Below are 16,239 nucleotides of genomic sequence, written 5' to 3' on the forward strand. Positions count from 1 at the left end.
TTTTATCATTTCATTTTTAATGAAATACACATGGTTATACAAGACATGAACACAAGAATGATTAAAAAAAAGGATGCCTATTGTTGCACCCTTGTTATGCCCTTCGTAGATGCCTCTTCCACAGTAAATTTTGTGGCCTGCTCTATGAATTTTATTTATCACATTAGTGATCCAGATTTATCACCTCTGGGCCAGCAGTCTCTAGGCACACTGTATTTCAGGTTTAATGGCTGAGGTGGTGCTGTCATCTTTAATAGGGGAAATGTCAGACCCAGTCAATAGTTGAGCACTAAGTTTAAACAGTTCTTTGTCTGGCATCGGAGGATTGAAAGATTGGTCCAAGTTCTAAAAATAAATCTGGATAATAACCAACAAGCATACAAATATACAATGTACATTAACAAATGCCAGTATTTTTGTTGAATTTAAAATAACACAGCAATGAGCTGGAAAATATTTGCATCCAAAATCTAAGCTCCATAGTCTAATATTGTTTGTAAGGTTCAATTTAGAATATATTTTACCAGTTTATACTTTCTATGTATTCCTATGACAACCTGCAAGCAATCTTACCGTGTCCACTTTGCAGAGTTTGCGTCGGATTTCCAGGTCCTTCCTGGCACACAATGCCCTCCTGAAGCTGCCAATGTTACGTAGGATATTACTCTTCGAGGTCAGCGAAGCCGAGCCTGTCTGGATTTTCCTCAGAGAATCCTCTAACTGGAACTTAACCTGCTCTGAGGGTTTAACCTCTTGACCCTGTGACCCTGAAAATGATAAAAACAATGTGTAAATATGCATTAACAACAACAGATTTTCAAAATGGTGGTTTTTATTGAGATCAAGTTCCCAAGTTTTAACCCTTTCTGAATTCCACAAAAATAAAGTATTCGTACTTTGAATATAAATTTAGCAGACTTCCCCCTTTTAAATACTTGTTAAGACCAAATGTCATACTATAAGAGTGTTCAATAATTCAAATAATATTTAAATAATTACACAATATGGATAGCTCAGAACACACAACCCTTTCTATATAGAATGAATAGTGTTAAATCAATCAACCTTTAAATATTTTATATAAGAATGTTGTGAGTCGAACCTTCAGAGTTTTCCTCTCTTTGTTTCTCTAATTCCTGTTGACAAGAATTCTGGATCTTTTCAAACAATTTGTCACCCGCAAACTCCCGGGATACTCCGAGCTTGGCAAAGATAGCAGGTGCTCTGAACCGCTGCAAAGCTGAACCAGTGCTGGCTGGTTTAGGTTGTGAGGATTGAACCAGACTGGTCCAGTCTATGTCTACCATGTCCATTATACCTAAACACATGGAATTTAAATTACGAGGGGTACATTTATCTTGGATTGGAACAGGGATTGTTTGGAAAGCAAAATCACACAATTTCATGAAAAGGGCAAAATTTAAGTAAAATTGAACTGGATTGGTAGATTTGGTTCATTTTCCCAAGCTAAGATCAAGAAATGAACTTTTGAGAAATTGTAAGTTTTCTTGGCATGTATAAAATAACACTACAAAATACTGTGAATGAATAACTAATATATCACAATTTTATATTTGCCTTAAAAAAAGCATTTATTTCCAATAAAATGTTCCCATATATTCTCCATCCCACAATATTAAATAAGATTTACTTCCTATTACTATTCATAAGAACTTTATTTTCATGTCAAGACAGTTTCACAAAATTAGTTAAAACAGGTAATCAGAGATTACAGAGCTCACCTCAACGAATGTTGTCTTTAAGTAAGGCAAGTCCCACACTAAACTAATAATCTAGGAGTGTGCATCCCTAGATGCAACATTTATACTAGTCACTCATCCAGAAAATGTAAGTCAAATCCAGCATCCGAAGCAAGTTTTGAGATTGTTCGTCCCTTGATGCATCATCCATGCAAGTTTGGTTCAGATAGGCCTTATAGTTACTTGGAAATGAGATCTGCTCCAAAAACTTTAACCTGGTCACTCATCCGGAAAATGTAAGTCAAATCCAGCATCCAAAGCAAGTCCAGTAGTGTGCATCCTTAGATGTATCATCCATGCAAGTTTAGTCAATATAGGGCTTATAGTTACTTGGAAATGACATCTGCTCCAAAAACTTTAACCTGGTCACTCATCCCAAAAATTTAGGTCAGATTCAGCATCCGAAGCAAGTCCAGTAGTGTGCATCCTTAGATGTATCATCCATGCAAGTTTAGTCAATACAGGGCTTATAGTTACTTGGAATTGAGACCTGCTCCAAAAACTTTAACCTGGTTACTCATCCAGAAAATATAGGTCAGATCCAGCATCCGAAGCAAGTCAAGTAGTGTGCATCCTTAGATGTACATGTATCATCCATGCAAGTTTAGTCAATATAGGGCTTATAGTTACTTGGAAATGACATCTGCTCCAAAAACTTTAACCTGGTCACTCATCCCAAAAATTTAGGTCAGATCCAGCATCCGAAGCAAGTCCAGTAGTGTGCATCCTTAGATGTATCATCCATGCAAGTTTGGTCAATATAGGGCTTATAGTTACTTGGAAATGAGACCTGCTCCAAAAACTTTAACCTGCTCCAAAAACTTTAACCTGCTCCAAAAACATTAAACTGGTCATTCTTTAGCTGAAATTGCAGCATCTGAAACCTTGACTGGTACAATAAAACACACTAGAAGCATCCTCCATGCATCTCTGACTAATATAGGCCATAGAAGTACTTGAAAAGAAAACTGCTCCAAAAACCTTAACCTGGGACGCCGACGCCAATGCCAACGCTGAGGGTATTACATAAGCTCCCCCAACTTCGTTGAGGTGAGCTAAAAAGCAAAAATAAAGTTCCTCTGATACGATTTACAGTAAGAAGTATGGAGTAACTCTTACTGGGTTTCTTTTCCTCTTCTCCAATCACACTGCCCTCTTCACTGGAAATCTCCTCCAATGACAGATTATCATCAGAGTCCTCCTCCTCATCTGTAAATCATCATCACAATCATCATCATCATCTTCACCATCAATATCATCACAATCATCATCATCATCTTCACAATCAATATCATCACAATCATCATCATCATCTTCACAATCAATATCATCACAATCATCATCATCATCTTCACAATCAGTATCATCACAATCATCATCACAAACAACATCATCACACAATCATCATCATTCACAATCAATATCACAATCATCATCATCATCAACACAAACAACATCATCATCACAATTATCATAATCACAATCATCATCATCATCCTTATATCACCATTACATCATCAATAACTCATAAACACACAAAACTCAATTTTCCATCAATTTTCATCCTGCAGTCATTATTGAATATTTCTGATACTGTCCTAACCTTGTTCTCATTCTGTACTTATTGTTTGAAATTCTTGATATATCTTTGATATAGTCCTAATCTTTACCTTTAGTTTGTTTTTCCTCCTCATTCGCCTGTGGCTCGAGTTTGCTCTCAGATGTCTCACTTTTGCTTCTCTCTTTTTCTCGAGCTTCAACTGAGCTAGTTCTACCTCTGCTGTAAACAAAGGTCTGAATGAATACATACAACCAATGCATGTGTATACATAATCTAAAACAGTAGCATTTAGCTTTTAATTCAAGATGACCTTAGTTTTTTTAAAATTTAAAATTTTCTGACCTTGACCTCTCTCTACTGCTTGGTCTACTAGATGATCGAATTTCAGGTGAGCGGTCCCGCCTGCTACGACTTTCAATTGAGCGATCCCTCCGGCTTCTATCATTTTCTTGCGAACGATCCCTTCTACTCCGATCATTTTCTGCAGATACATCCCGCCTGCTGCGATCAACTGATGACCGCCTGCTGCGGTTATCTCGATGGCTACCTAGGCTGCTACGGCTATGACTTCTGGGTCGTCGGGGCAGAATGTGTTCTGGTAGAGCAGACGCCACCTACAAATAAAGAAAGAATGATCCTCTCCTAATTTCTTGGTTTTATTCTTGTCTAGACAAGAATCTCATTCTTCATATTCTCATCAAGAAAGTTAAGTACAATGATACAGTATCTTTTAAAAAAAGGCTTAATGTTTGACTCTCATAAGCAAACCTCGACAAACTCATCTACAAGATCTGATTTGTTTGATGGAGAAAATACATGTACTTATCAGTAGAAAAAACGACATATTCAAAATTTACTACCTCAGCTTTTTTTCTGATTTACAGCACATTTCCATCTATGGTTTAAAGCAGATATCTCCCTGTGGTCTATAGCAGACATCTGTGATTTACAGCAGATATCTACCTCTAATTTACAGCAGATATCTACCTGCTCATTAACAGCAGATATATACCTGTGATTTACAGCATAATTCTACCTGTTCTTTCTCCTTTTCTGTCACCTCCCCCAGGCCAGTTTTAGGGAGGTCCTCTGAATCTTCAGACCAATCACTGAGCTTGTTATCAAGATGACTGCCCTGGGATTGTCTGCCAACTACATAAACAGAAATAAACAATGATACACTAAGAAGACAAGATTAAGTAAGTCATCAAATGTTATATTTTTCCTTTTTTTTTTTTTAGAATGCATGCTTTTTTGGACAATTAACATGAGAAGAAATCATGAGAAATGGACTTGCCTGATTTGCGATCTTCCTCATGATTTTTGTCACTTTGTCTTCTGTCATCTGTATAAAAGAAATTTAAGAAACTAACAATATAAAACTGGAGAAAATTTTCAAAAATTTGTATTATGATGTCTATATAAAGATTCTATGGTTTTCTGTCTTCATTTAAACAGTACAAAGGACAGAAATCCTCTACCTCGGCTAATCAATATATAAGATGATTTAAAATTGTTTGCCATTTTTTGAAAAAATCTTAAAACATTTAAATTGATAACTTTATGTCTATATGTTATAAAATTGCTTTCTATTGCCAAGATGCTTCAAAAGTGTCAATCTCTAGGAAGACTTAAAATTCCTTACCATCTCGATTGATTTTCCTCTTTTTCCTCCTGTCTCTGTCTTTCTGGTCATCTCTGCCCTCAGGTGACCTTGACCTTTTGGACACTCTCGACCCTCTATCTTCTTCAACAGAAAATGGCTGTAAAATAATTTTGCAAACTTTGAATGAGTGAGGATATACAGGAAATAATACGCAAATACACTTGTTTACAGTACACTGTATATCATTGATTAGCAATACTTTAAACCAATTATTATTTGAAATTTGTCTGTTTGAAATCATTCTGCAATTTCTAATTTTAATGACTGAGGAAATATTCCACATAAATACACTACAAAATAAATGACTTTTGGCAAGAAATATTCCTGAAAAAAAGAAGGGTGCCAAACTCTGATATTTCTGGCACACCAACAAAAGTTGGTACAGTATATAATGCATATAAGGACAATTCAAATATTTATTAATCTGTCTTCATACACTACAGGCATGTCCCCTCACCTCCTGTATGATTTCTCACTCTCCCTGTGTTATCAGTGTGTACTTACACTAGAGGCATGTCTCTCTCTCCCCCTCCTCTCTGATTTCTCACTCCCCCTGTATTATCAGTATGTACTTACACTAGAGGCATGTCTCCCCCCCCCCCAATCTGATTTCTCATTCCCCCATGTTATCAGTGTGTACTTACACTAGAAGCATGTCTCTCTCTCCCCCTCCTCTCTGATTTCTAACTCCCCCTGTGTTAGCAGTGTGTACTTACACTAGAGGCATGTCTCTCTCCCCCTCCTCTCTGATTTCTCACTCTCCCTGTGTTATCAGTGTGTACTTACACTAGAGGCATGTCTACCCCCCCCCCCCTCCCCCCCCCAATCTGATTTCTCATTCCCCCTGTGTTATCAGTGTGTACTTACACTAGAAGCATGTCTCTCTCTCCCCCCCCCCCCCCCACCCACCCCCCAATCTGATTTCTCATTCCCCTGTGTTATCAGTGTGTACTTACACTAGAGGCATGTCTCTCTCTCTCTCCCCCTCCTCTCTGATTTCTCATTCCCCTGTGTTATCAGTGTGTACTTACACTAGAGGCATGTCTCTCTCCTTCCCCCCCCCCCCCCCCCCAATCTGATTTCTCATTCCCCCTGTGTTATCAGTGTGTACTTACACTAGAGGCATGTCTCTCTCTCTCCCCCTCCTCTCTGATTTCTCACTCCCCCTGTGTTATCAATGTGTACTTACACTAGAGGCATGTCTCTCCCTCCCCCTCCTCTCTGATTTCTCACTCCCCCTCTCCCAGTCTCGGCCTCTTTTTTCCTCCTCATCCTCCTCTCTGGTGGGTGGTTTCTCCACAGGAACAGCACTAGCCTTACTCCTACAGCAGGAAAAGAAAGTTTATGGATTCGCAGTGGTATGAATTTTATTTTTCATGCAATGTAAACCTAAAATATAAATGTAAAATGTTGACCTCCAAGTATGACATTAACCTTAATGAAAGTTGAGTTACAAACATTTCCTTAGTTACAGTAAACATGCAAAACATGAAAAGTTTTAAATTTATATTATCCAAAAACTAAGTTATATATGAGATATGCAGGGTCAGACAAATCAGGTTTAAGCATATCATTACCTGTGAACTATTTCTGGAGATTATTTACCTGTGAGATAGAGCGGGGGAAATCTCCCTCTTGCTGCGATGGGACTCTGTGGGAGACACCTCCCGGACCCTCTTTGTGGATGGTGTGGGGGATATGTCAGCATCTCTTGCTCTTGGTGAAGGTGAAACTGACCTATCCTTGTCATCATAGCCCCGTTTTCTGCAAGAAATCAGGTTACAATGCAATCTGTCATAGTCCTCTTGGCCTATTCTTTTAAAGAACATTTTAAAACTCTTATACTGTAAACCAATTATTATTCGTGACATCTTTTATTCTTGATTTTCAGTTTGGAATTCATCCGCTTCTACTAATTTTTGCGATCGAGGCAACATTCTACATAAATATATATGTGAATGATTGGTTTGCAACAAGAAATATTCATGAGTAAAAGAACTTCGCAAAACACACAGATATTTCTCACACGCAAATAAAAGTTGGTTTACAGTAACTCACACTATCAATTTTGAACATCACATTTTTCAACACTTTCAAAACCCTGTCACTTCTCATTTGAACTTTATACCAGTAATACCTTCCTTTAGCTATGAACTACAATCTCCCTCTCTCTAGCCCAATTACTAACCTGTAAACTCCTTCCTTCCCTGTCCAATAATTACCTATAAAGTATAAACTCATCCCTCTCCACTCAATTAATTACCTGCTTTCCTTCCTTGGTTCTGCTTTCTCTTTCCTCTCTCTGATTTCCTCCGTTTTTTCCTCCTCTTTAGACTTTTCCTTGTGAGACTTCTTGGTTTTCTTATCCTTCTTTTTAGTCTTTAAGAAAACAAGTTTGGTTTGCAAAATAAATGTACTAATGCAGTGCAATATGTAAATTTTTACCTTGATATAATAAATTAAATAAATTTGATGTGTTACAAATAATCATGCCTGTGAAAAGATTATCAAATTATGTAAATAACGTACTGTACTAAGAGCACATTAAGAGTGTGCCATCTTTCACTATCCCAAATAACTTTAATAGTAACTTTATCTCATTCAAGTAAACTATACCGGTGTAGGATCCCGCCTCTCTCGAGATGTCTTATCTCGCCCCTGATTCTCAGCTTCTCTCCTCCCCTTCTCCTCTCCTTCCCCTCTTCTTCGATCCACCTCCTTATCCCCCACTGGCCTTTCAGGTGACTCCTCCCATTTCTTATCATATGACCTCTCTCTTGGCCTATCAGGTGAGCCTTCAGCTGGCTTCTCAATTGACCCCTCCTTGCGTCTGGCAGCAGCTGTCCCACGATTCTTCTCATCCCTTCGTCTCTCTTCTCTCTTTGTATCCATCGATCTGTCCCTCTTTCGATCGCTTCCCTCCTCCTTTCTTCTGTCCCCCTCTTCACGGTATTTCTCTTTTGACCCCGCCCTCTGCTGGTCATATGACCCTCCTTGCTGTCTATCAGGTGAGGTCTCCCTCCTACGATCCCTCGAGTTGTCTCCTTTTCGGTCCTGGGACATGTCTTGTCTTCTGTCTGGAGACCCCCCTCTGCGTCGGTCATAGTCTGCCCTGCTCGGGGGCTCACCTTTGTCTCTGTCTTGTCTCTCTGACCTTTCATCAGCGTAGCGATCTCGCTTTGATCTGTCATCATTCCGTCTGTCATCTGCTTTTCTGTCATACCGGCTGCTGAAAGCAAAAGTACACCCAATAACTAAAGTACATTTGAAATTAAATATTGTATCACTCTCTTTGTTGTTCATTAGAGTTTTATTAATGACTAAATCACAACACATACCTGTCCCTGTATCGATCATCTGGCCTGTCCATAAAGCGGTCATCCTCCCGTGGTGGGGGTTGGTAGTCTCTCCTCTCTTCATGACGATCCCAGTCCCTCCTGTCTGGGGGGTAAAACTCATCCCTGGGGTCCTGCCTGTCCCATTCTCCCCTCTCTGATCTGACATCCCTCGGGGAATCAAATCTGGAAGCTGCTGGAATTTTCATTGTTAAATATGTATTGATTATCAGGAAAACGTTTTGGACAGTTTAAGTAGGAAATTCTTTTTCAGTTTAATTGGTTTTAAACATACATGTACCATGAATGAACACAAGAGGAATTTTCATGAAATGCTAGGTGGTACAGCCAATAAATCTTTAATCTTATAACGTTAAAAACTATCTAAACAAAAGTTTTTTCTTTGCTTTTTATAAAACATCATGCTGTGCCAGATTCAAAAGGTCGTGAATTTCTATCTGACAAGTTACCAGCACATACAGGTATGACCTTCACCATGATCTTGACCTTGACCAATATGAACTTTGTTTTGCCTTTAGATCAGCATTAAAGCCAAAGTTGTTTATATGGATACAGATCTACATTACATCAATATGACCCCGATCTCTGATCTAAGACATAGAATAATTTACAGTCATCAGCATCATTCTGAGACTGTTGTACAAGAGAAACTTTCAATTGAAAATTCTTTGTAAAATCAATTTGATTAAAATTCTCCCCATGAACTCATACTTTTTGGCATAAAGAATAAATTGTAAAACTTAAAACATATGTTTTTTTTAATTACAATGGTACAGTAATCCATTACATTCTTACTCATTTCTTACTCATTCTTGCTCAGTTTCTAACCTGTGAAAAAATATTATTGCCACAACACTTTCGATTTCAAGTTAAATCAAATAAAAATTACAACCTTGATTTATATGATCAAAATAAGCCAATAATGAAAGAGTAAATATTCTTAATGCACACTTGTATACAACATGCAAGAAACCTTTTGTTAAAATATTAAATGTTTATACTTAATGCTCAAAATGAAGATAAATCTGTGTTAAGCAAAATGGTGTGCTCTAAAAACTAGAAAGTGCACAGAGGCTGAAATATCTTTTAATTTCTAATTAATTTGATTGTATATGATCAAAGAACAAGATGCATTTCAGATTTCTGTTTTTTTTGGAGGTCAAACTGAAATGTAAGTTGTGAATGTTAGAGGGAGCAAATGTTGAACTCTTGACCTTTGACCTGAAAATGGGGCCACAAACCTGGGATGGGGGGTCCATAGTCTGGATATCGCTCTGGAGGTCGATAGCCTCTGTCGGGGCCTACAATCATACAATGTTAGTATCAAACAATCCGTTACACATGAATGGCCACATGTCACACATCAACGATCACAGCCTCAGCATGCAAATGAGTTGCCATAGCAAAACACCATGCTCCTGAAAATCTATCTCTGAAAATTATTAATGTTAAGCTGAAAGTGCTTGTAGCAATTAAGATAAAAAATTACGCTGCTTTTGTGTGTTTTAATTTTTTTCTTCTAAAATAAAGCATTGTTCTAAGCCCTTTGCTTTAAGCTACAGAAAAGTGGTTTACACAAACCTTTGAAATTAATATGGGGAATTATGCTTTGAAATATGAAAACAGTGAAATTCACGACCACAAAATGAAATTTTGATGGAAACACCTCAAACAAATACTGCACAAAACACTGCATAACCCCTCTCACATTGGACAAATGCACTTGGATTTTTTTTTAATTGGTCAAGAAAATAGGAATTTAAAGTGTTTTAGAATTTACATACTATCTTTTTTACATGACTGTGTGAATGCAAAAACAAAACAAAGCACCTTCAGTTTTCAAAAAACAAAACAAAACCAAGCAGATGCAATAAAAACTTCTGAATTTTAAGATGTGCATGCTCAAAGAAACTATATCCAAGCTATCAAAATCTATTTGAAGTAATGAGACCATGAAAAATACGATATATATATTAATGTGGAATAAAATCATTCTAAATGACAAAGCTGGTAAACTGCAGAATAAATTCTCCTTCAAAAGAAACAAATCCTCTGCTTACCCATTAATGGTGGTGGTTGTTGTTGGGTGTTGCGGTTTCTGGAAGATGGTGGTGGCCAGTTACCACCGCGGCGGTTCTGATCCCATGCATAATCAGTGGGAGCTGGGCCTCTATTATCATATGGATCCCTGCCTCCTATTAAAAGAACACTTTATTTGTTACCAAGTTTTGAAATATAAGAAATTACTGTAGATTCCTAAATATACGCGAGAAAAAAATTTTTTGCAAGAAACACCACTCGAGAAATAAAATTACTAGCTTTATTCTTATGGTGCTAAAATCCATGTAAAATCTCTTATCAACCATCCACTTGTGAGTTACTATTCTCACGATTTGACATTAAAGAGCCAATTTTCAAAAATAAGTACTCGCAAAAAATAAGGAATCTACAGTACACTGAAACAAGTCTATCTATCAAATTCTTCCAAGGCTGGATAAAGATCTTGATTTAAAAATTCTCTCAAAGTTTCTTCATTTAGTTAAATGTTCATTCTTGACATATGCCAACAAAAACTGGGAAACATGCCTACTAACAGCAAAATAGTGTATTCAAAAATTTTGTGCAAACATGTAGATCATTCAATGAAGAATTACCATATTCCATGTCAATTACTTCTATGTGAATTCATATTTTAGTGACAAATAAGAACTACCTTATGAACAGCTGATGAAATGATGCAATGGTAAGAACACATCAGAATTTTGATAATAATTTGTCACAAAGGACTCTACCACCAAAAACTGTGTTAAAGGTACCTACCTTCATATCGAGGATTCCTAGGGTCTGACCTCTGATCCCTGGACCCATACCTCTCTCTGTCCCTAGGGTACCTGTCCCTCTCATAAACCTCTGCTGGAGGTACGAGTTTATCTCTCTCGTAACCCTCGGGAGGACCTCTTTTGTCTCTGTCAAATCTATCTGAGGGAGGCCCCCTTCTGTCCCTTTCATATGATTCTGGTGGGAGGGGTGCACCCCTCTGGCTGTAAGTGGCTCTCCCACGATCTCTGAGGTCCTCTGGGTGGGAGGGAGGGGGAGGGGGATAATGCTCATCATAGGGATCTCTGCTTCTCTCCATATATCTACTTCGGCTGGTTTGTTTGAAAATTTTATAAAGCAAACTTGTAAATAAAGTCATTTAATCAATGAAACATTCATATTTCTACATTATGTTCTAGTTTCCTAAAAAAAACTTTAAGGTTATTGTTTTGTCCTCACATCCATTACAACTAAGTCATTAGGAAGACTGCATATACCGTATATACTCGCTTATAAGTCGTTTTTTTTTTTGAGTTAAACTTTGCTCCAAAACTCTTTATCCCACTTATATGCGAGTTATGAAAAGATTGGTATTTTAACGGGTCAATCCCTTTAAATTAAGCTTAAAAAAATACAACCAACTTATAGGCGGACAGACTTATAGGCAAGTACATATGGTTCATGTACATGGAAGACTTGTGTGTATTCTTTTTTTTAAATTTTGATTATCACATTTAAGCTGCTTCACCTGGCATACATAATTTAGAAAAATATTCCTTTTTCCAAAATTGAAAATGGCTGTACAAGGCTCTTGTACACCCCAAAAACAGAGAACTACATGTACATCTTAGAGGCTCTTGTACATCTAACTACATGTACATCTTAGAGGCTCTTGTACATCTAACTACATGTACATCTTAGAGCATACCCACCTGTCTGACCTTCCCTCGTACTCAGCCCTTGGGGGTGGATCATGACCTCTATCATATCTCCGCTCCCCTGGGGAGGGGTACCTGCTGGATCGGCGGGGATCTTCCTTGTCCCTCCCTCTTTCCTCTTCCATCCGTCGATCTTTGGGGTACCTGCTGCTGTCATCCCTCCTATCCCTAGGGGAGGGGTCTCGGCGACTCCTCTGGTACTGGGACCCTGACCTTAAACAAGGAAACACTCAAAATTTCTTACTAAGGAAGTGTGTTGAAGTTGCAATTTTCTTATTGGAGCCTTCTTTAATAGAACTGACATAATATTTCTAATATATAATAATCTAGAAAATTTTCAAATAAATATGTCGCATGGAATTGTTTTTGTATTTTAAATTGATGTTAAAAAAAAAAAATTACAATCTGAAAAAAAATTCTTTCCAAGGTTTGTGCTCCACAGTTTAATTAGCACTTGTCAGACTATACTCCCACTGAATATTTTCTATTACCTCATAGACTCTGAAGGCGAATACTCCTTCCTGCTGTAGGACTCCTGTGTCTTTATTCCCTGGTCTGGGGAGGGACTCCTCCTCCTCTCCTTCACTGGGGTACTGGGTCCCCTTCTGTCCTGGGACTTGTACTGCTTGGACCGACTGTCCCCATACTCCTTAGGGGAGCTTCTTGGCTGCTCCATCTCATCTCGTCTTGAGCTCCTCTGCTCCCGATGATCTGGGGGTGGATCATACTTTTTAGTTGGTGATTGTTTCTCTCCTCTTGCATACATCTCTGAATCACTGTTTGACATGTAATCTTTCTCCGAATCTTTCTGTTTCTTTTTCTGCTCCTTTTTGCCCTTCTTTTTACCTCCCTTTGGATCAGCATGATCTGGGGAGGGTGATCGCTCTTTCTTTACTTCTCGTGGCTCTGGGGAGAGTTCTTTTAACCTCCCCTTCTTGTGTTTTTTCATGTAGTTCTCATATTCCAATTGCTGTCTGATAGCCTTCTTTCCTTTCATGCTCATTGGGGACTTTCCTTGCTGCTGGACCAGAAATTTCTCATATTCATCAGGTGACCTCCTTGACCTTTCATAATCGGCAGATGGAGACCTTGACCTAGATGCCGAGCGTGAGGGGGAGCGTGACCAGGGTGATAATTTTCTTGTAGCTGCTTTCTTTGCAAGCTCATCCTCATATTCTTCTTCTGACTGAAAACTCAGAATGGGTTTTTCAGAAGTCTTTGACTTAATGCTTTTAATTTTGAATTTTTTCATTTTCATCTCTTGGTCATCCTCATCTGAAAATTCTGAATGTTTCTTTTCCAGAGATTTCTTCTTCTTGTGTTTCTTCTTTGGAGAGTCTTGGTCTTCATTTCTGTAAGGATTAGGATACTTTCAAAAACTTTTTTTTTTCCAGAATCTTTTTTTTTTTTTGGCAATTTTTGTTCAATATTCACAGTACTTGAAACAAACTTTTCCAATTTGTCAGTGCATCAAAAGATGAGGATGTAATGTCCTAGTATATGTACATGTATTTAATGCAGCTTTCCCTTTTACAAAATCTATATTTATACTAGCCGTGTCAATATATCAATATATCGATACATATCAATATTTAAGAATGTATCGTATCGAAAAAATTACTTCCAATACGTATTGGATAGGCAGTTTTTCTTATAATTCTGTGAAAAAGTTGGGAATTTCAATCACCGAAGATTATGTTTAACTGTTTTGAATTAAAACTGTTCATTAATTATATAAAGATTAAGGAGACAGAACATCTAAAATAAATATTACAAAAGACAACTACATTTTAATATGTTGGTTTTACAGTGTTTAAAAGTTTGAATTTTGTAATGACAGTGACACAAGAACTTAAAGATGGTTCATAAAACACTCAGTTTTTATAAAATTTATCCATATAAAATGATTTACAAGACTTTTTTGATAGACTTGTTAAAGAATCCAATATATCGCATATTGCTTTATAAAATATCGTATCATATTGAATTTTTTTTGCTCAATACACAGCCCTAATACTAGCTGAGTGACAGATAGTTGTAAAAGAAACATTCTTTTCAAGCACATGATGTTAGATTTCTGACCTACCCCCTACTTTTAATAATCAATGTATCTCCTCTGTATCTATGTACACTGTATACCTTTCTTTTGTCAACACCCCCCCCCTCCCACATACACACACATACACACACCCCCACTGTCTTTCCTCCTCAAAAAAAAAATCATTTTGTTTTATACAAACTAAAAAAAGAACATGCAATTCTTCAAAAAAAATATTTTTAGAACTGTCATTAATATTGCTGCTTGGTGAATGAGAATATACAGAGAAAAATAACTGAAATGTGACCTCTTTCTGACTCCAGGGCTTGGTGACCTTATGTCTTTGGACTTTGGAGATTTCATCTTGTGTTTCTTCTCTTTCTTCTTCTTACTGAAAAAATTCACAAACCACTAATTTAAAACAGGCAACAAAGATAATAGCTACATTTCATGTAAATCAAATACGTAAAATCTCAATATCTTGAACACAGCAGGACGTTGGAAAAACTTGGTGTATCTGAGAGCACAAAATTTGAAAGGAAAGACCCAACTTAACACAATCTGCCATACAAGAATACAGTAAAACATGCGTATAGTGAACACGCTTATAATAAATTGACGCTTACAAGCAAAGTAATTTTCATTTCCCTTAGCCTTAAAATATATTGTGAACTTACAGGATATAACAAATTACATTTATAATGAAGTAAAATTGTCCTTCAAGTAAAATGGTCCGTCCCTAGCACTTCATTATAAGCATGTTTTACTGTATCTTTTATTTTTAAGTCAATAATTTCTGACAATTTCAAGATATTTTTCTTTAGAATATCTTGGGTTTTTTTTTTTTTTGGGGGGGGGGGGGTCATTTATTTTGGGGGTCACAATGTTTAGATTTGACTATGGTGGCACTGGTTGTCATAATTTACACTAAGGATGCAAACTTCGAGTTGTGTATTGCAAAAAAGTACTGGACACATTTTGTTTTACCTTGGTGACTTGGATTTCTTGTACTTCAGCTCGGGGCTATCCATTTCGTCCTCACTACTGCTGAGCTACAAAAATAAAATACAGAATCAAAACATAGGCTTATAGGCTACCAGGCTCATTTCAGTTACCTTAACAACATCATGTTATGTGACCTTCATTCAAGCTTTTATCCAGGTGTCAGGATGATCAATGTTATGTGAGCCTTTTTGCTAAGATGAGCTGACAAAAAACATCAAAATTACTTGTGAAAAATTGATAATTTGAAAAGATGAGAAAAATACAATTTATGCAACAGAGAACTTTGATCTGAAAAAGTCTGCCTCGTGCAATATGTGGTGTAACAACTCTGTGTAACAAATGGTGCAGCTGTCTTAATTTACTTAATTTACTGTAAATGAAAATGTTCCAGTTTTACACCATCACATGATAGTTTCAAACAATTCCTACCTACTTCTGAAAATTTGCAAAAAAAAAAAAAAAATTAAATTTACAACTTACAGAACAATGATATCTAACGATTAAGTCCCTTTGAATGCAAATTCAAGACTTTATCATGCAAGAAAGATTTTTACAGTATATCTTTTCAGCACTATTTGAACAGCAACCCAATTTGTCTTCCTATGTTTCTGATAATATCTGTGTTCTTTACCAAGAAAATAATTGTTGAATTTGCCATTATTATTTGGTTCATTGCAAAACCTTCCCTTGCTTTCCACCCCAACACTAATGCAATATTACTTATATTCTATAAATTCTATCTCCTCTATCATGCATTAGTATATAATTACATTGTACCAACTCCCTAATAATTGCTTTGTTTATGTATGTAATTTACATTGCCCTATCCTACTTTCTCTTTCTAAAGACTTACCTTCTTTTGAATGGTGATATTTTCCCTCGCCTCCTCCTGGTTGAGCTGATGCAGTGCTTTCTGAATCTGCTGTCTCTGGCGCTCCAACTCTAACTCCTTCTTGTAATCTAAATCTAAAACAATGATTTTCATGGACACGCTTATAGGAAAAGTAATTTCCTGAAAACGAGAGTATATAGTCCACAAGGAAATACCCTATTTCTAATTTGAAATAGTAATGGAAGTACTTCATGAAAGCGGATTTC

At 37.0% G+C, this 16,239-nt stretch overlaps 1 protein-coding gene across 5 annotated transcripts in view; it reads right to left on the reverse strand.

The window, feature by feature from the left end:
• The window catches only part of LOC133186598 (zinc finger CCCH domain-containing protein 13-like), a 24,852-nt gene continuing 8,613 nt past the window's right edge, over positions 1-16,239 (reverse strand). The window contains exons 4-25 of one of the 5 annotated variants that reach the window (XM_061321826.1): positions 15,995-16,107; positions 15,124-15,188; positions 14,444-14,527; positions 12,590-13,450; positions 12,093-12,311; positions 11,164-11,492; positions 10,404-10,538; positions 9,585-9,644; positions 8,326-8,515; positions 7,604-8,213; positions 7,251-7,366; positions 6,593-6,751; positions 6,177-6,309; positions 4,967-5,084; positions 4,619-4,666; positions 4,358-4,473; positions 3,664-3,935; positions 3,431-3,540; positions 2,880-2,969; positions 1,103-1,318; positions 574-767; positions 1-345 (exon numbers count right to left, since the gene is read on the reverse strand). In XM_061321826.1, the coding sequence (XP_061177810.1) occupies positions 202-345; positions 574-767; positions 1,103-1,318; positions 2,880-2,969; positions 3,431-3,540; positions 3,664-3,935; positions 4,358-4,473; positions 4,619-4,666; positions 4,967-5,084; positions 6,177-6,309; positions 6,593-6,751; positions 7,251-7,366; positions 7,604-8,213; positions 8,326-8,515; positions 9,585-9,644; positions 10,404-10,538; positions 11,164-11,492; positions 12,093-12,311; positions 12,590-13,450; positions 14,444-14,527; positions 15,124-15,188; positions 15,995-16,107 (4,382 nt within the window). In that variant the 3' untranslated portion in view covers positions 1-201. Of the gene's footprint in view, positions 346-573; positions 768-1,102; positions 1,319-2,879; positions 2,970-3,430; positions 3,541-3,663; positions 3,936-4,357; positions 4,474-4,618; positions 4,667-4,966; positions 5,085-6,176; positions 6,310-6,592; positions 6,752-7,250; positions 7,367-7,603; positions 8,217-8,325; positions 8,519-9,584; positions 9,645-10,403; positions 10,539-11,163; positions 11,493-12,092; positions 12,312-12,589; positions 13,451-14,443; positions 14,528-15,123; positions 15,189-15,994; positions 16,108-16,239 lie in introns of all 5 variants that reach the window. The other 4 variants (XM_061321827.1, XM_061321825.1, XM_061321829.1 and 1 more) reach the window with 4 other exon arrangements.

Source organism: Saccostrea echinata, unplaced genomic scaffold, assembly GCF_033153115.1.
Source record: "Saccostrea echinata isolate AGI-Se365-2 ecotype Australia unplaced genomic scaffold, CSIRO_AGI_Sech_v1 ptg000014l, whole genome shotgun sequence".
Classification (NCBI taxonomy): Eukaryota; Metazoa; Mollusca; class Bivalvia; order Ostreida; family Ostreidae; genus Saccostrea; species Saccostrea echinata.